Source organism: Macaca thibetana, chromosome 14, assembly GCF_024542745.1.
Source record: "Macaca thibetana thibetana isolate TM-01 chromosome 14, ASM2454274v1, whole genome shotgun sequence".
In the NCBI taxonomy this organism is placed as follows: domain Eukaryota; kingdom Metazoa; phylum Chordata; class Mammalia; order Primates; family Cercopithecidae; genus Macaca; species Macaca thibetana.
The window spans coordinates 75503578-75527835 of NC_065591.1; the positions used below are offsets into that span (position 1 = coordinate 75503578).

Consider the following 24258-nt stretch of genomic DNA (forward strand, 5'->3'; position numbering starts at 1 on the left):
CCTCTTGCTGTCCACACTCCACTGGATAGGTCTATTTCACTGTTGTGGGTGAGCATTTTGTGAAAGATTTTAGAAAAAGCAAAGGGGAAAATGTAACATGAAAATAGGGTTCCTGGGAGCATATGAAAACAAAGGAGAGAGAAATACGAGGTGGGTACACTGTCCTGAACTATTTCATTTAACACATGTGAAATGTGGATGGAATGAAGCCCAGCCAAGCACATAAGGTACTTTTTTTTTTTTTTTTTTTTTTTTGAGACTGAGTGTTATTCTGTTGCCCACGCTGGAGTGCAGTGGCACCATCTCGGCTCACTGCAACCTCTGCCTCCTGGATTCAAGCAATTGTCCTGCCTCAGCCTCCCAAGTAGCTTGGACTACAGGTACCCGCCACCATGCCTGGCTAATTTTTGTATTTTTGGTAGAAACAGGATTTCACTATGTTGGCCAGGTTTGTCTCGAACTTCTGACTTCAAGTGATCCACCCCCGATCGGCCTCCCAAATGCTGGAATTATAGGCATGAGCCACCTTGCCCGGCCAGATACTTTTCATCCACTCAAGAAGAAGACACAAGAAGCAGATACTTTCAGTGTGTGATATTGAGTGCTAAGATGGACAATTCTTAGGAACACAAAGCAGAGGTATTAGAAAGACGAAAGAGGATAATCAGAGACTAATTAACAACAATATATAGTTCATATAACATGTTTCTATTTGCAGATGTGGATGGCATAACCAAAGCTTGAAACTGGTACAAGGACATTCATGTAGTTGATAGGACATGAAAGACATTTAGGGTTTAGTCTTGTAAACACAATGGAAATAAATTTTCTGACTCCAAATCCTATGTATTTTTCTAGTAGCGACAAGAAGCTGAGGGCAGGTGGAATGGGTTCATATAAATATACTCAAGAATAAAAAAGGAAAACGTAATATTATTAAGTGTTATAGTAATATAAATGTGCTAATAACAATCATTTGTAATACTAATAAATGTAACCAATTTTCATGGAGCACTAACTGTATACAAGGACTGTGTTAAACTCTTAACATGGACTATCTCATTTGTTCTCACAGCCCCTTTGACAAGTGTAAAGCCTGATACTTGGTTAGATGACATACCTAAGGTTCCACATAACCAAAGCCTGACTATAAAACCATAGCCTCAACAGTCACCAACTCCCTTATTGAACTGTGCATTCAAAGAATGCAATTCAAAATCAGATACACATTCCTTCTTGCCTTGTGCACACATAGAGAACTAGATAAAGAAGATGACAACTCAGCAAAGGCCAAAATGTCACTGATAAGCTGTTTAAAGGGACAATCACATGGGATAGGGTGTATAAATGCTATGACCACTGTGCTCAGTAGAGGCACTATATTGCTGAAGGTTAGTTAGACTGATAACTAGCTTCCCAGCATTTCCTCTTGCTTGGATGCCTCTGTGGTATCATTTGCTGCAAAAGGAGGTCTTCTTGGGTAACGGGATGACGTCCATCTGTGACTTGACGTCAAGTGAGTCATTGGACTGTCGTCATATGGCAGGTGCCTCAGTGCAGATCAAGTTCACCCTGTGGGAACCCTGCAAGTTTCCTGGTGAGTTTTATATTTATTCTGAAGTAATGCGCTTGGCACCTCAAGCTGACTAATATCTATGTGTGACCATGATAACTACCCAGCTAGCCAGCTTTCACAGTTGTAAGAAAAGTTATAGGAAGAAAAACATAATTGAACACTAAGATGAAGGCCACTGTGCAAATATCATGTCTAGACTCCAGTCTAAGCGTGTGGGTGTTGCCATTGCCTGCCTTTTTATTAGAGTTTACAGGGAGCCTTGCTAATCAAAGCAAGCTCCATGGGCCAAAGCAGGAGCACCAGGTCACCTGAGAGCTTGCTATAATCATTTTAGACCTTGGTGAAGCATGTACATATTCTTTTTAAGAATTTTTTTTTTTTTACCAAGCTCAACATCAAATTATTAGAGAAATGCAAATCAAAACCACAAAGAGATACTATCATGCCAGTCAGAATGGCTGTTATTAAAAAGTCAAAAAGTTAAAAACAACAACAACAACAACAAACAGATCTTGGTGAGGTCGCAGGAAAAAAGTTGCATTTACACTGTCGTTGGGAGTGTAAATAAGTCCAGCCATTGTGGAAGACAGTGTAGTGATTCCTCAAAGACCTAGAGGCAGAAATAACATTTGGTCCAGCAATCCTATTACTGGGTATACATCCAAAGGAATATAAGTCATTCTATTATAAAGATACATGCACGTGTATGTTCACTGCAGCACTATTCACAATAGCAAAGACATGGAATCAACCTAAATGCCCATCAATGGATGGCATCATTTAGGAATCAACCTAAATGCCCATCAATGATAGACTGGATAAAGAAAATGTGGTACATACACACCATGGAATACCGTGCAGTCATAAAAAGGATCAAGATTGGCAGGCGTCGTGGCTCACACCTGTAATCCTAGCACTTTGGGAGGCCGAGGCAGGTGGATCATCTGAGGTCAGGAGTTCGAGACCAGCCTGACCAACATGGTGAAACCCCCTCTCTACTAACAATACAACAAATTAGCCGGGTGTGGTGTCGCATGCCTGTAATCCCAGCTATTTGGGAGGTTGAGGTGGGAGAATTACTTGAACCTAGGGGGCAGAGGTTGCAGTGAGCTAAGATCGTGCTACTTCACTCCGGCCTGGGCAAAAGAGCACAACTCCACAACTCCATCTCAAAAATAAAAATAAAAATAAAAATAAAAAAGAAAGAAAAAAAAAGGATCAAGATTATGTCCTTTGCAGGGACATGGATGTAGTTGGATGCAATTATCCTTAGCAAACTAACACAGGAACAGAAAACTGAACACTGAATGTCCTCACTTATAAGTGGGAGCTGAATGATGAGAATACACGGACACACAGTGGGAACCAACACACACTGGGGGCTGTCAGTGGGGATAGGGGGAGGGAGAGCATCAGGACGAACAGCTAATGGATGCTGGGCTTAATACCTAGGTGATGGGATGATCTGTGCAGCAAATCACCATGGCACAAGTTTACCTATGTAATAAACCTGCACATCCTGCACATGTATCCCTGAACTTAAAAGTTGAAGAAAAAAGGAAGAAAAGAAAAAGAAATTTATTTTTTACTAAATATTTGTTTAATCGCAAACTGAGTTAATATATAAAAAGGAAAAGATAAATGTATACACTAGGCAGATTATCATACTAGTTACACAATGCTTTCACATGTTTTTCTCCTTTAACCTTTTTAAAACCCTTAAAATCTTATCTGTCTTCTTACTGATAAATAAATTGTCTGAAGAAGGTAAAAAGATCTCACCACTGAGTGCATTTGAACCTAGGCATTCCAGCTCTAGATTCCAAAATTTTCCACATAAGTTACACTACCTTGTTAAAGGAATTTAGAAGGTTGCTTTAACTTGGAGTAGTCAAAAAAGGAAAAACTTGAACTGAGATTTGAAGAATGGGTGAGGTTTGCATAAAAGAGGGATTTCCAGAGTAGAAGAACATCAAAAACACAAATACTTGGAGAACAGCAAGAGAAAGTATTTTTCAGGAGAAGGCTAAAGAAAATATTTAAATGTAGGGTTCATGTTCCTAAGTGAGCAGCAGGAGGGAAGAATGAAATGATGATGAAAACCAGATCCAGATCACGGAAGGCCTTGAAAGCTATAGGGCAGAGCTGGGCTACTTGGAAACTCAGGGAAAGAGTGACATAAGGAACATATTTTCAGAAGATAAATTATTCCAGTTTGGTTCATTAAACTTTTATTGTAGATTTTAATATGCAATGGAAAATATGCTTTTAAAATGAGAGATGAATAAATTCCAAAAAGTACTTTAGAAAACTCTCTTCACACTACTGCACTGTGGCAATTGCGCCATCTGCAATTCTGCACCTGCTTCGTCAACTGCTGGCTGTATTTCAGGAGACCTGACTTCACTGTTTTCTGACTGAGGCATACAGTATTTGTCAGAGTACTTGAGAATGTGCAAGGATGAAGAGAGCATTGGCTAGGAACACAGATGTCTTTTCAGCAGAGAATTAGGTGGATGATTCATCTCTAGAGTATCGAAAGTGTGAAGTAAGTAAAGTTGCCAGAGTGGGTCTGAAAATACACTATTGGGTCAATGTTGTGCAAGTGGGACACGTTTTTCCACCAAGGGTCACATACATAAAACAACTTGATTCCAAAGCAACTGTTTTGTTCTTAGCAAAACAGAAACAGTTGGTTGCTGTTTAAGTTAAGAATAGAAACTACAAATGTAACTAAAATACACTTTAAAATGTCAGTTTAATATTATGTGAAGATTAAGAAAGAGAGAAAAGGAGTAGTTCTAAAGGGGAAACAATTGAGGAAGAAAAGAAGAGAGTAAAATATAGGCAAATGCGGAGGAAACGGGGAAAAAAGATAAAGAAAAAGAGGAAAAGAAGGCATGGTGGGGAGACACTTAATTGAGGGTTATCAAGCTTTTTAATGTGCATTATCTACTTTAATAATGATCTGACTCCATGTGGTAGATAGTGTACCCATTTCATAGATAAGAAAAGTGATACTATTAGAGATTAAGTAATCTGTCTAAGATCACATAGATAAATAGTAGAGCTGGAATTCAAACATTCAATTCATTTGAATCTCAGGATATACTGAAGGGAATGTCAGTCAGAGAAGCCATACCAGGCTACTTAACCTCTCTAACATTAACATGTGCTTCCTCATTTGAAAAATGAGTAGCATTTCTAAAGCTGCTGGATACAGTAAGCTCCATAGTAATAGTTATCATTACAGGAGTCCTTTGAGAGGATAATATAATTTGTTTTATTATTATTATACTTTAAATTCTGGGGCACATATGCACAATGTGCAGGTTTGTTACATAGGTATACATGTGTCATGTTGGGAGTGTAAATTAGTTCAACCATTGTGGAAGACAGTGTGGCGATTTGTCAAGGATCTAGAACAAGAAATTCCATTTGACCCAGCAATCCCATTACTGGGTATATATCCAAAGGATTATAAATCGTTCTACTATAAAGACACATGCACACGTATGTTTATTGCAGCACTATTCACAATAGCAAAATCTTGGGACCAACCCAAATGCCCATCAGTGATAGACTGGATAAATAAAATGTGGCACATATATACCATGGAATACTATGCAGCCATAAAAAAAGGATCCTTTGCAAGGACATGAAACTGATAACTATAATTTTAACTCCTTCCCTCTGGTCCCAAGTCTGAGGATCAAAAACTCACAGGAATCATTGGTGTTCTGGGAAAGAATCCTCAAATCCACCAGGCACCAAACATTCCATATGCTGAATCAAGAATATCTTCTCCATATATATCCTACTAGAAATTAAATATACATAGAATGCACTGTGAATAATTAATTTAATTGGATGTATCATTCTATCGTCCACCATTATCTTTATCAACAGAATCTGAAAGTACCACTATTCTCAGTTAAAAAGGGATTCCTTGCATTCAAAACCTGGGAATGACTATGAGTATAATCGTAGAGTTTTCCACACTGAAGAGGCAAGAGAGCAGCCAGCTGAGGCCTATACCTGACATCTCCAGGTCTGAGGCAAATGATCCCCACCCTTGGCTTCTTAATGACTGTCCTTTGTTCACGGCAGAGAGATGTGATTTTTTTCTAATGGCAAAATTGATCTTATCCCTTTCCTCCTTAAAATCACTTAACTGGTTTTACTACCTTCAGACTAAACATCAAACACCAACTGGGCATAAGGATTGTTCCGTGATCCTTCTCCGATCGGGGGCCCTCCCTAACAATCCAGGCCCGACCAGATACTCATCTAAGCTCCTGCCTATTGAACTACTTTCACTTCCTAGGACAAGCTGAGAGCTCCCTCTCGCTGTCCTACCCTTTCTACTTACTGTTCCTTCTCCTTTCCACTCTTCAGGGCTGACTTCTCAATATTTCACACCTCAGCTTTGACATTTCTTCTTCCAGGAAGCCTTTTCTGTTCATGTCATTAGGCCGAGTTAAGGATTCCTCACCTAGGAGCCTATAAGACCCCCATAGTATTGATTACATTGATTAGATTGCATTTTGATTGCCCCCAAACTAGATTCTAAGCTTTGTGAGGATGGAGATCATGTTTGATTTGTCCTCCAATGTCTAGCACCATGCCTGGCACATAACATAGCAGGTGCACAATAAAGATCTGCTCAGTACATTTAAAACTCCATGAAAGTCCTATCTCCAAAGGTCAGGGAAGCACAGTGTTTTTTGTTTGTTTGGTGGAATTAACATCAGTTGCTCGTTTTTCATTTCTATAAGAACTTCAGGGTCCCTTAGTAAGTTTTATAGAACTAGTGATAAAAATTTATAGCTCAATGGTGTTGCTTTAGATGCACTGTGTTTTAACATGGGGATTTATCTATGCTTGGGGATATACAAACTGTTTTAAGTCCTCTCCAAATGCTCTTCAAAATGTATCCCAAAAAGTATTAGGTCACTATCACAGATTATACCCATTTTGCAGAAAGAAACACAAAGATCGAGAGGTCAAGGGATGATTTCCTTTTGATCACATAATAGAATGTTTTGGAAAAGAGATTTTTTTTTCTCGATTCTACTTCTTTCCTTTTGGCCCATCATACAGACTTTTCTCACATAATCTTCAATGCTTTAATGTATTTGGTTTTTTATAAGTCTTTCTTTTACTAGACTTTAAGCTCCTTATAGGCAGTGACTAGATTTTATTTTTCTTTCTGTTTTTAGCTTAGGACCGGGAATTGTGTTGGCATGCAAAAAATGTTACTTTGCCCAGCTCTTACAAATGCTCTACCAATCATGCTCTTAGGCTTACTGTGATGAAAGCATTCCTCTCTTGTGATTTGCTGAAACTTCAGCTTTAAAATGTACTTAAATCTTTTGTAGTACCTTCCACCTCCCCACCCCTGATTGTACTAATGTTATACTCTACTTAAACTTCTTCAGTAAATTAGAGCTCCTGTCTTTTCAAGAAAGTACAGTGTACCTCTCACTAACTAGGAAAAAGTCCTTAATTTTTCCCTCGAAGCTACAGAGAACATGATTTGCACATACTTAGCTCCCTAAAAAATGACCACCAATACAAATTAAAAAGCAACCCTCTGCAATTTTAAATTTAAATTTTAATTCATCTAATCTAGATGACTTAAATGTTTGCTTTTCATTTTAACAGTAGGGAACCCATTTAACAATATTTTTCAAATAAATAAGGACTTCTAGATATTAATGCAGATGCAAATCTGTCTGGAGATTAATGAATTACTGTCACATCCTAAAAGTGGCAAATAGAGAAAAGAGGAGTAGCTGAAGGTTTTGTAGCGGCTTAGTCACATGGTCCAGTAGTAACAGTTGGGAAATGAGTAGAGAGGCGATAACAAAAATAAAAACAAACAGTTCAATTAGTCTACATGGAGAAAAACAGCCCATAGGCTAATTGATTATAGCTGTCATGACAGTTGATTATAGTGTTTGTCTGTAAACACACAGGAGGAAAAAAGCAGAGAAAAACTAATGTCCTGTTTGGCTGCCTTTTGTTGGTGAAACATCCTACAAATAGATGATGCAATGCTAGCCAGCCCCTCTCTGGTAAGAAACAGAGTGAACCCAATGATGTGGTGGTGTGCTAGGAGGCACCGTCTGCTGACACAGAAAGAAAGGTGGCCTTGCAGACTGTGGTTTGAAATGCCTTAGGAGCCAGGTGCTAGGTTACATTATTGTGTTTAAAGGCAGAGCCTTTGGGATTTATCTTTTCTGTGTCCAGATGACTTACAAACAATGATACTCAGGGCTACTGACCCAATAGTAAAGGAACAATCCCTGTTCAGGTCTATCTTTGGGAGTAAAGATGGCTTTACCCTCAAACCTGCTCCACACTCCCTCTGGGGCATCCATTATGCTCAGGGGGACAAAGATGAGTGCAGCACATGCTTTTGGGAGAACAGATTGATCATAAACAGTAAATTAAAATGCAATAGTTTAAATTCTATAGGGGCACCAAGGAAGGGGAACTCTCTCTGCTGTGGGCAATTGGGAGTAGAGACGGCTTCTCAGAGCAGGTCTTAGAACTAGGCTTCTAAGGTCATTATGAATTTGTTAAGGCCAGGTGCAGTGGCTCACGCCTGTAATCCCAGCACTTTGGGAGGCCAAGACAGGTGGATCACCTGAGGTCAGGAGTTCAAGACCAGCCTGGCCAACATGGTGAAACCCTGTCTCTACCAAAAATACCAAAAATTAGCCAGGCATGATGCTCCAGCTACTCAGGAGGCTGAGGCAGGAGAATCACTTGAACCTGGGAGGCAGAGCTTGCAGTGAGCCGAGATTGTGCCACTGTACACCAGCCTGGGCGACAAAGTGAGACTCTATTTAAAAAAAAAAAAAAAAAAAAAAAAAAAAAAAAAAAAAAAAAAAAAAGTTTGTTAGATATATGTAAAGCGCTTAGCACAGGATCCAGCAAACATTACATTTTAAAATAAATAACTGTTTTGTTATGTATGAGAATAATATTATTATATTCCGAATTATTATGAATTGAAAAGAAGGGTGTTCCAGCAGGGAAGCAGTGTGTATGCAGGTGTTTAAAAATATCCCATGTTAGCCAGGCATGGTAGCTCACACTTGTAATCCCAGCACTTTGGGAGGCTAAGAAGGGCGGATCACCAGAGGTCAGGAGTTCGAGACAGGCCTGGCCAACATAGCGAAACACCATCTCTACTAAAAAAAAAAAAAAAAAAGAAAAAAAAAAGAAAAATAGCCAGGCATGGCAGTGGGCACCTGTAATTCCAGCTACTTGGGAGGCTGAGGCAGGAGAATTGCTTGAACCTGGGAAGTAGAGGTTGCAGTGAGCTGAGATCATGCCACTGCATTCTAGCCTGGGCAATAAGAGCGAAACTCCATCTCAAAAAAAGGAAAAAAAAAAGGAAAGAAAAAAAAGAAATATCCCATGTTCTAGAAACAATCAGCGGCACTTCTTGGCGGCTGGAAGATCGAGGAAGTGACAATGGGTTTCTTATTTTAGTGAGGTAAGTATATTGGCAGGGTGGAAAACGGACTGAGAGGCTGAGAGGGAGGTAAAGTTGGGGAGCCCAATTAGGCAGCTATTATAAAAAGTTAAGTCAAGATGAGTGGAATTACTCTCTAAGAAGATAATATTGAAGAAAATAATATTTTACCTGTGGTAAAAAGAATGAGGAATAACTGGGTTCTAATATACTGTAAGGCCAGCTTGCATCTTCTAGCCCAGTCCAGTCACCAGGCAAGTGAAGGTCACATTCTTGTCCAGACAACTGCAGATGGGACTAGTTTTGATTTCAGATTCTGGCACCTGTAGGCACTAGAGCAGCAGTTCTCAACCCTGTCCATTCCTCACCTGGGAAACATTTTTTTTTAATGTAGGTTCCTCAACTCTACTTCAGACCTACTGAGTGAGAATCCCTGAGAGGAGCTACAGTTTAAAAATACCCTGCACATCCAGAACTGAGAGCCATGGCCCACAGAGCAGTCAGGCATAACAGTGACTCTTATTTTGTGTCTTTCTGGAAAAGTCTATAGGTGTATGCATATGGCAGTGGGGACACATTGTAATGGATACAGTGTTAGAGGACTGAGAAGCCCATGAAGCAAGCTGCTTATTTCAGGGGAGACATCACTATTAGCAGAAATGGAAGAGGGGCCCTGCCACTATGTGACTTGAGTGTTTTGATCTTGAGAGCTTTGAACATATCTTTGAGCACACTCAAAGGAGATGTCTTAGTCCATCTGTGCTGTTATAAAAATAAAAACAATTCTGAGGCTGGGTACTTTATAAAGAGATTATTTTGGCTAACAATTCTGCAGGCTATACAAGAAACATGGCACCAGCACCTGCTTCTGGTGAAGGCCTCAGGGTGCTTCCACTCCTGGCAAAAGGGGAAGGTTAGCAGGAATGTGCAGAAGTCCAACAGTGAGAAAGGAGGTAAGGCGGAAGTAGGTTCCAGGCCCTTTTTGGCAACCAGCTCTGTAGGAATTTACTCAGTGACGGCCAGGGAGGGCATTAATCTATTCATGAAGGATCTGCCTCTGGGACCCAAACACCCACATTAGGCCCTACCTCCAACAGTGGGAGCAAATTACAACAAGAAGTTTGGCAGGGGAAAGTATCAAAACTATAGCAGGAGGTGTTCCAAAAGAATTTGAGGGACTGACTCTATAAAGAATATAATACAGGTTATTAATCATCAATGACAGCCAATAAGGAGACAGGGGGAAAACACCAGTCTTAGCCTTGGTTCCCGACAAACAGACTGGATAACTTCCATCAAGGTGAATCTGTATATTACACACTATCTCCACATCCAGAACTCTTGTATACTGTGAACCAGAAAATCTTAGCAAAAAGAATGAGTTTCAGCCGGGTGCAGTGGCTCATGCCTGTAATCCCAGCACTTTGGGAGGCTGAGGAGGGCGGATCACCTGAGGTCAGGAGCTCAAGACCAACCTGTTCAAAATGGCAAAACCCTGTCTCTGCTAAAAATACAAAAAATTAGCTGAGCATGGTGGCTCATGCCTATAGTTCCAGCTACTTGGGAGGCTGAGACACAAGAATCGCTTGAACTCAGGAGGCGGAGTTGCAGTGAGCCAAAATGACGCCACTGCACTCCAGCCTGGGTGACAGAGTGAGACTCTGTCTCAAATAAATAAATAAATAAATAAATAAATAAATAAATAAAGTTCACTTAAGTTATGTAAGTTATGCCTGAGAAGCTAAAATCATTTCTGTTTCTCAAGGTTTTCCACTACAAAAGGTACTCCGAGTGTATTGTGTTCTTTACCTTTTTCAAGATTCTCAAAAGCCCAGGGAAATAATAATTATAACCTACAGATGGAGAAATGAGGTTCTAAAAGCTTCATAGGCTCAGTAAAGACTATGTAAAGTCACTTGGGAAAGCTCACAGAGCTAAGAAGTGATGATCCCTCCCTGAACCCATATCTGACAGAGCTAATGCTGGTAACCACCACACTGTAAACACTTACATGTCTCCAGAATTCACAGTCCGTCTTGAAAATAAACACATTGAAATGAAAGAGTAAGTAAAGTTTAGGATTATCTTTGACTCCTTCTTCAGCCCTCCCTAACTTTATTATTATTATTCTTTTAATTACCAGATTTTAGAACAGTGAGAGTAGGGCCAGGGAAGACTGTTCTCTAACTGAAGAACCCTCTCTCCTGCTACTCACCAGATCTGAAAAGCCCTTGTGAAGGCAGCATTTGAGAGAACTTCTCTGCCACATGCTGATTCCTCTCACCGAGAGAAGATACCAACCTACCCTGGGAGCCTGAGAGCTCTTTGAGTATCTGTGGATGAATCAACTAATCTGATTAATTGTTTTCAGAGGTGGGGAGCTGGGTAGTGAGGAAGGGAAAATTTTGATGAGAAAGAAACTGGGCCTTTAGCACATGAAATATGAGGCTCAGAATTTAATGACTTGTTCAAAGTGAGATTTTAACAGACATGCTTTAACCAGCTATTTTGGACATCTTATACAGGCCAGAAGAGAAGGGGGATAGCAGTTGGCCAAGTTATAAGGACACGTATAAGGACACTATAAGACTGCAAACCAGATCAGTGTGAATGTACAAGTTAAGTAATTCATTTAACAGACCCTTACTATTGAGTAACTATAGACATTTTTTATTTGTGTGGTTCCAACATGCATGAATTTTCATTATCATGATTTAATGGAGTAGTTCCAATCCCCCAACAACAAAATTCAAACTTTAGCTACTATAATATATTAACTATGAGTAATTGCATAAGGCACAAACTTGTTACTAGCTCTTCACAAATCTCTACACAATAACACATGCGCATCATCATCAGTGACTCATGTCAATTCTCTCAAGGTCTGTCAGTGACTGGTCACTGAGTACCTGCTATTCACTTCACAACACACACACAGTAAAGCATACTTGTTTTGCCTCCTTTTCTCCAGTGATAAATCCATATGACATTTTACAAAAATGGATAATTCAAAGAGGGACTTTGTTAGCCATGAGGAAAGCACAGCAATAAAATAAAAAGTTATAATGCTGTAAGTGAAATTTAGATGTGACAACGAATTATAGAAGATATAGCTGACCATGGGAATGTCGACCTCAACACTCATTGAGAAATTCCACAAATGAAGCCAGAGGAACTTAGTGAAGGTAAACTTATGAACATAAATAAAGAAGAAGATATAAAGGATGAAAATGTCCCAGAGAATATGATATTGGCCAAAAACTTCACATTAAAGAACTCTTGTAGGTATTTCAAAACACAAAATGCAAAGGATAAAAGGTTGCCGAATGATTAGAAAAAAGTGTGCCAATTTGCCAAGGCATACAAAAAATACTTGCTCTGTATCACAAGTTATACGACTGACAAGAAGAAAAGGCAAGTACTATTCAAACTACTCTTTTTTTTTACAAAGAAATAAAATAATTAAATTTTCACTGTTTCTAATATTTTAAAGAACAGCATACTAAGAAAAGGTTATTTTACTGTTTTTTATTTCCCTATATATCTAACAAAAAGATAATTTGTAACATTTTGACAAAAAACTGGAAAGTTTATGGGTCAATCATAGTTTTTCTCATAGATCATTATGGTTTCATCCTTATGGTCTCCCACTACCATGCAAAGTAAGAATTTTCCTGTTTTAAATGCCAAGCATAAGACATGGTCCCTACCCTCACGGTGGTCTTACAGCAACAATTATTTCTAAAAATCTGTGATTGTTCTGTGTTTAATGAGGGTGCCAGCCTATCTCAAGGCACTCATAAAGGCTGTAGAGGAGTTGTGGGAAGTAAATTTGGTAGGGGATATGGAGAAAGTAGCAAAGGAAGTACTGATGGGGGTGAGTTCCAAGTCTGAGGAAAATGCAAATCTCTCCAGTCCAGCCAGTTTACCTCCTCACCTCCAGAGGCAGGGTGGGGAGTGACTCTGGGCTGGTTTTTAAACTGGCTGCCAACTGCTCAGCTGTAATGCCAGATACATATTAATTGCCAACAGAATGCAGAGACACAGGTTCAAGTTCCTTCTCAAAAGTAATACAGAAACTTGAAATGCTAACAAGTGCCACCCTCGGCCAACTTAGGTGAATAAACTTTCTTAAAATCAGTACAAAATGTTTGAATTCTAGTCTCTTAGTCCCTAAAGTCACAGAAATGCAAAGAAGCATCAGGGGCTGCGACAATATATGTTCTTGAGGAAATACAGTTATAGCAGCATATGAAATGACACATCTGGATTTATGAGCAGCAATGATTTTTAAGTCCAGAATACATATTATATTGCACTATTTTTCCATCATAAAACATTTAAAAAAATTTTATTTATGGCCCCTACCAAGGAAGATGTGTGGCTATGTTATATGCATGCAGATGCAATTAGGAACAAAGCTATTAAGAGGCAGAAGTTTCCTTAGGATTCATCTTGTCCAACTTCTCATTTAAAAAACAACAAAATGGCCAGGTGTGGTGACTCACACCTGCAATTCCAGCACTTTGGGAGGCCAAGGAGGGCAGATCATTTGAGGTTAGAAGTTCGAGACCAGCCTGGCCAACATGGTGAAACCCCATCTCTACTAAAATACAAATATTAGCTGGGCATGGGGGTGGGCACCTGTAATCCCAGGTACTCAGGAGGCTGAGGCAGAAGAATTGCTTGGACCCAGGAAGTGGAGGTTGCAGTGAGCTGACATCGCACCACTGCACTCCAGCCTGGGCAACAGAGCGAAACTCTCTCTCAAAATAAATAAATAAATAAAATATTAAATTAAAAACAACAAAACAACAAATGAGGTGAATTTAGTCTAGGGAGGCCAACTGCCTAGCTCCACAGTCAGATTCCTGCATCATAATAACAATAGCCGACATTGAGTATTAGTTTGTGCTGGGTGCAATGCTGAGGGTTTTACAGAAGAAGCATTATCTTGGGGGGCCAGACATGGTGGCTCACACCTGTAATCTCAGCACTTTGGGAGGCCAAGGCAGGCAGATCACTTGAGGTCAGAAGTTTGAGACTCCTGTGAAGTCTCTACCAAAAAATACATGGTGAAACCCCGTCTCTACCAAAAAATACAAAAATTAGCCAGGCATGGTGGCACATGCCCGTAGTCCCAGTTACTCAGGAGGCTGAGGTGAGAGAATCACTTGAACCTGGGAGGCGGAGGTTGCAGTGAGCCAAGACCGCGCCACTGCACTCCAGCCTGGGTGAAAGAGTGAGATCCCATCTCAAAAAAATAAATACATAAATAAAAATAAGAAGCATGATCCTCAGAAATTATAAAATAGTTACTACTACCATTATCATTTTACAGGCTTATGTTATTCAGCTAACCACGAGAGAGCTGGGATTTGAATTCAGGCAGAATAATCTGAGCTGACATTCTTAACTATGAAACTATGATTGTTAAAAATTACCCTTTCTAGTTACTTAACTATGTGGCCCAAAATAAGGTAACTATGCCCCCTGGAGGATGTTACAGTCTAGCTTTCCATATACTACTACTAATGTTTAAACAACCACCAGAATGTAATACCCATTTCACAGATAAGAAAACTGAATGTGTAAAATAAAATGGTTTCCCAAGGTTGTACAGTTTATGATTGGTGAAAGCAGAATTCAACATTCAAGTCTGTCTGGTTCTTTCACACACGTAAGCCTGCCTCCCTGGATTAGAACTAGGCTCTCCCGAAGCAGGCTCTCTGGTTTCTATTTGAACAGGACTTCCATACATTAAATACCTAATCTGAAATCAATGTGGATCCAGGTATTGCTGGAACCAATTTAAATCTAAGGCAAATATTTCACATTCCTTAATCAATCTCTCCGTGTGTGTGTGTATGTGTGTGTGTGTGTGTGTGTGAGAGAGAGAGAGAGAGAGAATATCAAGAGTCTAGCAGTTCACATGAGATAGTCTTACTGAAGAGGCCGGTGGTAAATCAAACTCAGAGTGTGATTTTGAGGTTGCATTTAGGTGACGGAAGAGAAAAATTCACTGATTGTTGTTCTCCCAGAACACAGATAGCAACAGACATGAAAACAGAGCCACTGTAGAAAATGCCTGCAAGCAGAGGTTACTAACAAATGGCAGGGAAAGGCTGTTCTAGGAATGAAAGGGAGGAGAATCTGCTGCCCTCTTTTCATTTTACTGGCCACACCTCCCCAACATGGTCTGCCAAGAGAAACGGGTCTGAGAAAAGCAGCATGATTCTCACCACAGCTCTTTAGCAAGTTTCCAGGGGTTTTCAGCATAGCAGGCAGCTGCTTCCCAAATTCAGCTCTGTTCCCTCCTCCTGGTTGAGCTGCTTCGTGTATAAACTCCGCCCGGCCAGCACACACCTCCTGACGCTCTTGAGTGGTGGCCAAAGCCTGTTAGGAGTGAAGCAGGTAGGTCCACCTTCCCAGGTTAGTGGCAGAGCTAGTTTAAGATGCTTTGCAACACAAAAAGCCCAATTTAAAAGATGGGATTATTTTCTCCTTTTAAACGCTGTAACCAATCACTTTCCAGATGTTGGCTATCTCGCTCACCTCTTTTTCTCTCTCTTCTCAGTTAAAAAGGCTTAGTCCTGGAAAAGTAGAGGAGGTGAAAACCTGCCTGGGGAGGCTGCTGAAGGACGCCAGGAAGAATTCTTATCTCCAAATTCGATCCTACCTCCCAGCTAGCTGCTGGTGTTTGAAATTCCAACTCTGAAGTGTTAGTCTGGTATCTCCTTTTAAAATGTAGAAGAGAGTAAACAAAGTTTTTCACAGCGTAGTGTTAATTCTTCAGCTGCGGGCTGGAATCTGCTGGCTCCCCTTAGGCAGGAAATGCCTGCTTAAATCGTCCCTTAGGTGGGAAGAAAATTCAAAAAGGGAAGGTTTATGGAGGCGGACTTTCACTAATTTCACCTTTTTGCGTGGCAAAACCAAGTCAAGAAATAAGGTCCTCTCAATCTGAAAAGTTAATCTTTGTCTTCATTTAATTTGAACCAGGAAAACCTCTAATGCCAACATCAAGACTTTGTTAGTTAAAGCTTTTCTTAATATTTTAGGATGAATAGCTAAAACTTGGAAATCAGGACAATTTAGATTCCTTCCTAAAACCATTTTCCAGGTACGCTTAAGGACTTTTGTTTTGATTTGTACTATATATGCATTTGAAGCCAAGGCACAGATACTGATATTTATGTTTTAATGGTTGGCCATTTGATTAAGTGGAGCTCAGACATTTTCACTTTCCTTCTCAATATTGATTATCATTGCAGTTCAGTTTAACAAGGCACTATTTCCCAGCGCTATCTACTGCTACCCAAATCAGCTGTGGTGGTCACCATGGTAACCACCCACTCCTTTTTCCCTGTTATTTCATTTTTAACACTTAAAGAGCAGTGCACAGGCTAAAAAACCCTGTGGGAGGAAAAAAAAAAAAAAACTCAAATAGGAGTCAATCAAACTCACCTGAGATGCAGAGTCATCTAAGTGTAAATGTTTTGTTTTATTTTTTAAAAGTCAGTTGTGAATATATTCAACAGAAACAAATGATCACTAGGAAAACAACACTGAAGGGTTGGATCTGCTCATTGCCTGGAGACTAAAAACATTTTAAAAGTGTTTTTTAGAGATAAAATGGGGTTAACACTAACATTTCTAACTAATCTTGACACAAGGTCTTCCTTGATGGGATTGAAAGCTGTGGAAGTCTCCGGGGTTTTAGGTTAAATCATAAAACTAAACAAGGTCTGTTTAAACCACACCTACAGGCTTGAGATTGTATTTTTCAATATGAATTTCCTTCTCTCCCCACAGAAAAATATTAGGAGAAAAGTTTTTTAAAAAGAACTTTCTTTCAAAGCAGTATTTTGCTCATTTATTTTATGATTGGTTATTGAGTCTGCCAATCATAGGACTAAATGACAAGGGGGTATGGGAAATCAGATGAGTCACTGAGCCAGGCAGGAAGGTAGGTATTCAATCAAATCCCCCAAAAAGATAAGGGCTGCACAACTGTAGACCTGTAGACCATCTCTCTGTTAAACACAGGTATTGACCATTGTCAAACAGATCAGCCACAAGTGGAAGCTAATCTTGACGGCAAGTCAGTTATTGCAGACCCTGTGAGACATCAGATCTGCCTACAAACAAACAAACAAACAAACAAACAAACAAAAACAGTGCATTGAGGAGTATCATGAAGAGTCTCTGTTTCCCTGCAGGCATCCTGATAGCATGCCTCTTTTGGCTCCTAGAAAGACAGTAATGACCCATTCAGCTGGACACTCTCTTCCTGCCCATAAATGTCTGTTGCATCTAAGACAGCTGTCTTACCTCTTTCCAACCACCATCATGGATAAAAAATAATTGAAAACGATTCTCCCACCATTGCAAAATGATTCTACTACTTCTAGTAGAGAACTTCTGGTTTTCAGGGATCAGGACCCTCCAGTTCCTCTGCTCACTGAAGTTGAGATTCTGTGTTGTTTTAACAGTATAAGAGCAGCTCCTATCATTTTTCAAACTGAACAAGCTTATTTTCATAGCCTCTACATAGTCTACATAGATAATTTTATTCAACACGATCAACAATCCACTCATTCACTGGTTGAGATTGCCTAGGGACAGATTTTGAGGGTGATGCCGGTAAGTAAGTCATAAGGGACCTCCTAAACAGACAGAAGACTTGAGGGACCCAGGGTTCCAGGATCTGTCCTATGTGGAGGCTACAGTGATTGTTGATTGTTGTTCACAGTCATTATCAGCTGGTCCCTCTCCACCTTCCACTCCCCATCACCCAAGGCTAATGTGGTGCACAGGGGAGAGGTTTATAGGGAAAACTCAGTGGAATCAGGTGCAACAGGATGCCCTTGGACTGTGAGTAATACAAATATTGACATCTGGAAAGCCTGGAAGAGTCACTATCATTTGGCTCCCCTTTGACTTCTGCTGGCCACCTCTTCCTTCCCAAAAGTTCCCAGGATTTCTTTGTGACTTTTCCAAAGCTCCCTGCTTCCTATTCTATTCAAAAGTCTTTCCAATTCTAATATATTCCATGTAAAATATAAAATGGGTGGAGTCGATGGAGTGCAAAGCTATCAGATTTGTTATTTGATTTAAAGTTTATGACTAGGGAACATGGAGAGTTGGTTCTAGTCCAACCTCAGACAAATCCACTTTGGTGATTTTAGTCAAATCATTTTCACTTGGCTTTTTCATCTGTCAAACTATATGTTTAGTGAGATCAAACAAAAGGTAGTTCTCTGTAAAGTTAAAAGTTTAGTTCAAATTTCAGAGACCACAGAACTATTACACAGCTGAAGTCATACTATAGATTGGAAAGTTCAGTCAAATTCATGGATTTTACAGGGCATAAAGTCTTTGGTTAGTGGTATCACAATTCTAGTGATATGAACTAGAATCTTCAGCCTCAAAACTCCACATATAATTAGGCACCAAATCCCATTAATTTTACCTCCAAAATGTCTCTCTACTCTGTATGTGCCTCTGTTGCCACTGCCACTGTCATGAATGCTGCTCTCTCCAAACTTGTTCCTTCCCTCTTATGTCACGTTCCCTTAGTGCATTAGCCACACCAGCAGTCAGAGGACTCTTTCTAAAATGCTCACTTGATCTTCTCTCTTCTCTGTTCAAATCCATTGCTGACTCCCCATCAACTAGAGCGCAAAGCCCATGTTTTTAGTAAAGCACATAACACCTTCACAATTTTGCTTCCCTATCAGCCTCTCTTCTCACCATCTTCTTCCTAGAAAACTTGGTGACTTTGTACAGACAGCTCTTTCTTCTTTGTTGTACACTCACTTTATTCATTCTTCTAAAACACACTCAAACACTGCTGCCTCTGGGAATCCTTCCAGACCTCACAGACTGAGATAATGACCAACCCATTATTCCTGTAGCATCTCCTATATGCCTCTTATTCCAGCATTTCTCACACCACCTGCAATGTTTTGGATCCTTGCTTGGCTGAAGGTTTCACTGGTATGACCCAGCATAGCATTTCTGATGGCCTGGTTTGAATAACTCAGAAAGGACTTTGCACAAATCCCTGGACACATCTAAGCAGTTCTGGGGCAAGGAGTCATTTTTCCCCTGCTTTCAGTAATGCCATGCTGGCAACACTCTTGTCTTAGACCTGAATCACAGGGCCTTCCTCTTTGAAATAGGTTCAGTTCCTGGGAATCCATTTGGTCCCTGCACTTTAACTTACAACTGAACAGGGATTTAACAGCGCTTATGCCAGTGTTTGCAAAACAGTGGTACACAGTTGTCTTGCCGAGGAATAAATTAAGGTTGGTAGAATATTGTTGCCCTGTTTATTATTATTATTATTGCTTCCTTCTATAATGCAGGCATGATTATAAGCATTGTTACTTCCACTAGGTAACTTCCAAGATATGCTACTGTGAAGATATCTTAACAAATTACTTTAGACAATGCTAGGTAAGAAAAAGTTCCACCCAGGAAAGATGTGTGTAAGTCTGTAAAGTATATATTTCTTATTTATGAACTGCTTAACACGCAAAGTTAGAAAGTTTAAATTCTGATGTTTGGACATTCATTGCCACTAAGGATAATATTATAAGTTATTCTGCGAATGACTCTAAATACAACATTTAATGGTGGGGTGGATATCTTTCATTCAAATCTAAAGCTAAGGAAGGGAAGTGGACCTTATTAGGCAGAAGTTTCCTGTGGTACTTGTGACAGTTACTGAATGAAAAACAAAGGTAGAGTTTTTCAAAAGCATATTTCAAGCCATACAATCTGTGTGTGGGACAGCCCGAGCCTTCCTGAAAACAAAGTACTCCAAGCTTCCTCAGGTTAATCAAGCCTACTAATGCAGGAATTACTCTTCCTCAGCTGGGCACTTAAACCCTGAGCCTGGAGATAGTACACATGTGGAGGACCTGCCAAAATGGACTATAAATCACATCACTTTGCCTTAAGTTCTTCAAACCAGCCGGACCAGTCTTCACCATTCTCTGTGAGATGAAAAATACAGGATCATAGTTCGCATAGGGCTGCAGATAAAATTCTGCAGCAGTCAATTTGGTGAATTGATGAAGGCAGCAGTCAATTCAGTGGAGATTCTAGATATTAGATTCCAGTCTGGGCAAAGTTGAATTGGCAGTCTTTGTGCATCTTAATAATTGAATGTTTTACAGTGAATCTGAGTTGCCCATTTCTATACAGATTCATTTATTGCTAAACGAACATATTACCATTAAAATATATCTTCGTTTAAGAAGAGCGAGCATGATACTTTATACACAATAATGTCAGATCAGAAACCAAGTAACTTGTATCAGAAAAGTAAACCGCTTTATAGAACCAAAAATAAAACAAAACAAAACAAACTTTTTTTTTTTAAATTGTAGAAACAATTTGAGTTCACTAAGGAAAAACACAAGAGGTTTTTAAAGAAAAGATATTAGAATAAAATAGATATTACTACGCAAGGTTAATCATTGTATGTTGGTCATTTCCTTCTAGGTGTTTTTTTATGTTTTTTGTTTTTTGGTTTTTTTTTTTTTTTTTTTACAATGTTGAGGTCACACTACATCAAAAAAAATGTGCACTTTACTGTTTCATTTGCTGTAATTGCACGCATTTTCCTGTTAATACCTCTTTGTCAGAAGCATTTTAATGACTCCTTAAAATTTCACAGAGTACATACATTGTAAATTACTTAACCATTTCCCATTGCTGAAAATTTATAATACAATATTTCAAATTTTAAGAACAGATACTTAAGCTATGATGTATATGATTGTGGGAGACCAGAATATGCCTCCCCAAAATACAAAGAATTACTGAACTAAAGATAATCAAGAGGAAGCAGATGTGGGAAAACTCTCTGTCCTCCATTTTCCTAAAAGCAGCACATAGATTTACAAGGAAAACGGTATCCTCCCCCCATCCCTGCTTTTCTACCAGGGAGAACAAAGGTTAACCACTGAATGCAACTTTGGACCCTCATCAGCCTGGTGATGGTACCAGGAGAATCTACATTAACAAGCTTTACTAACTACCCTTTATCTGCCATTTATTTGCCTTCCTACAAATTGCTCACTGTGCCTGAAGAGACTCAAAGTCCTTTTCCTTCATCTTGTCATTTCTCTAAAAATTTGCTGTTTCTTGTTGAAGATGTTACATAAGCTGAAATTCAAAGCCACTTCTCTGAGAATTACTCATTCCCTGGTCGTCTCCCATGTGCATATGAAACCAGGGGTCTGTTCCAACTAAGAACCTATAGGGGTCATTCTTCCTTTCACAGCATGATTATTTTCAATAAGGGGGCCTTATTAGGTCCCAAATTTTAGATGATGAAACAGAAATTAGCAAGGGTCAAAAACATCTAAATAAAGCTCATTTTATATCTAGGCTAGTGGTTATAAGTGTATTCTTTGAGTTAGTATACGCATCGGCCTTAAGTCCTGGTTCTACCACTTCCAAGTGGTCCTCTGCGTTATGTAATTTCCCTACCTCAGTTCTCTTTCTTTTTTCTTTTTTAAGTTCAGAGATACAAGTGCAGAATGTGAAGGTGCGTTACATAGGTATACATGTGCCATGTTGTTTTGCTGTACCTAGCAACCCATCATCTAGGTTTTAAGCCCCTCATGCATTAGCTATTTGTCCTAATGCTCTCCCTCCCCTCTGCCCCCAACCCCTGACTGGCCCTGGTGTGTCTTGTTCCCCTTCCTGTGTCCCTGTGTTCTCGTTGTTCAGGTTCCACTTATGAGTGAGAACATGTGGTGTTTAATTTTAATTTGCTGAGGATGGTGGCTTCCAGCTTCATCCATGTCCCTGTAAAGGACATGATTTCATTCATTTTTTATGGGTGCATAATATTCCATGGTGTGTACGTACTATATTTTCTTTATCCAGTCTATCATCGATAGGCATTTGGGTTGGTCCCATGTCTTTGCTATTGGAAATAGTGATGCAGTAAACACATGTGTGCTTATGTCTTTACAGTAGAATAATTTACATTCCTTTGGGTATATACCCAGTAATGGGATTGCTGGGTCAAATGATATTTCTGGTTCTAGATCCTTGAGAAATCACCACACTGTCTTCCACAATGGTTGAACTAATTGACATTCCCACCAACAGTGTAAAAGCATTCCTATTTCTCCACAGCCTTGCCAGCATCTATGGTTTCTTGACTTTTTGATAATTGCCATTCCGGCTGCCTGCCTCAGTTTTCTTATCTGTTAAAGGAGAAGAAATGCTATACCACCAGAAAGGGTTATCATTAAATTAGTGCCTTTAAAGCACTTAGTACAGCATTTGCCACACAATAGTCATTTAAATAAATGTTAGCAACTTAGGAACAACTGTCAATGTTATTAGTGCTTTGTTATTATTTGGTATTATTCATAATCATTATTACTAATAATTTGATTTTGCTGAGCCATGGCTATATTGTCAGAAAAGACTGACTGAAATGTACTTACTGATTAATTTTGATCTAATTAGTATGTTAAAAACATGTTCATTTAAGGAGAAAGCTGTTTTGTGTTTTTGGATGTGATTCCAGAAAGCATGTATAGGAAGCTCTTTTAGGGGAAAAACTCAGTTGTGGGTTGGGGAAATAATTAAATTAATTATTTAATTAAAACATACAATCTCACAGTTGGTAGGGTGCTAAAGGGTAATTTTGGGTAACATTCTCCCCTTACTCCAGCCAGATGCCAGGCGACCTTCAGCTATTTGTAAATGTCTCTCATGTTGGGGAGCTTAATACCTACCAAGGCAGCTATTATGCTTAGAAATTTAGTTTTATATGGAACCAAAATATGTCTTTGTATAACTTCAACATATTGATAATAAACTTACAGATAACCCTAAACAAGCTTTAACAGTGAATTTGCCATGCAGTGAAATGATGGGGATCACAACCTCTAATGGATTTATTTTGGAATTTAAAAGAAATTGGTGAGAGCCCAAAGGGAATAAAACCAAGAATTCATTACGAAGGCTTTGTGGGTATTCGAGAAGATTTATGTATTCATTATCATGTGTGCTTTCCTGCAAATTAAATAATCTAAAATAAAAGGAAAGCTTAATGATTTTTCTCAAGAAAAAATGTCTAAAGCTAGAATTCTAAAATGGCTCCTTTGAAGTTCAGATGGAAGCTCTTTCATAGTTTCATGCTCCAGCTGGGGAGAGGAAAGGGGGAAGGATGCATTGGGAAACATTTTCACTGAGGTAGAAAGCTCGTAGCTCGCCTTCTGAGGACATGTACTTCTCCATAAGTGAACCACTTTCTGCACAGTAGTGAACACTCAGAAGTATTTAGAAATTGACTCAATGGCTGGATGTGATGGCTCACGCCTGTAATCCCAGAACTTTTGGAGGCTGAGGCGGGCAGATCACTTGAGGTCAGGAGTTTGAGACAAGCCTGGCCAACATGGTGAAACCCCATCTCTACTAAAAATACAAAAATTACTGGGCATGGTGGCGGGTGCTTGTAATCTCAGCTACTCCGGAGGCTGAGGCAGGAGAATTGCTTGAACCTGGGAGGCAGAGGTTGCAGTGAGCTGAGATCATGCCGCTGCACTCCAGCCTGGGCAATGGAGGGAGACTCCATCTCAAAAAAAAAAAAAAAAGAAAGAAAAAAGAAATTGACTCAAATGGCAACTCGCGTAAGCAAGGAGCTCTGTGAGTCACTAATAAAACCACTCACTAGAACTTAACAAAATCTCTCAATATTGTATCTCATATCAGGCATGTTTACCTATCATATCACTGAAAAAGCAGGGTTTCTTTGCATAAAGATTAATAATGTATTTGGTATTTAATCTTCAGTTTCTAGACAGAAGCTGGCAAGTAGCTGGTGTTTAATAGTGCTCAGGTGGCTGCATGAGTGAAAATCCATCCCTGGGAGCCATAGGAAGAAATGCTTAATCCCTCTAATGTCTTGTTACTTCAGTAGCTGCTCAAATATTGGAGGACTGAGACTTACTCTTCTGGCTTCTTCCTCCTCTTTACAATCATCACTTCTCTCTAACTAGCCCAGGCTAACTATGCCCAGTTCTAGCCAACGACTTCAAATCCCTTCATCTAAGAAATTTCCAAATGTGCCTTTGCTCATTTGTTTCTCTGTTGTTGTTGCTTTAAATGGATTTAGGAGGATACATGTGCAGTTTGTTACATGGATATA

General features: G+C 39.5%; 2 protein-coding genes across 28 annotated transcripts in view; both read right to left on the minus strand.

Moving 5' to 3' along the window:
- Positions 1 to 24258, minus strand: part of CCDC90B (coiled-coil domain containing 90B) — a 695243-nt gene that overhangs the window by 449716 nt on the left and 221269 nt on the right. The window lies entirely within an intron of this gene.
- DLG2 (discs large MAGUK scaffold protein 2) overlaps positions 1 to 24258 on the minus strand; it is a 2230265-nt gene that overhangs the window by 253848 nt on the left and 1952159 nt on the right. The window contains exon 1 of one of the 27 annotated variants that reach the window (XM_050755819.1): positions 15311 to 20424. The exons of 25 other annotated variants lie outside the window; for them this stretch is intronic. In XM_050755819.1, coding sequence (XP_050611776.1) covers positions 15311 to 15347 — 37 coding nt within the window. In that variant the 5' untranslated portion in view covers positions 15348 to 20424. Of the gene's footprint in view, positions 1 to 15310; positions 20425 to 24258 lie in introns of those variants that run through there. One more of the 27 variants, XM_050755820.1, reaches the window with a different exon arrangement.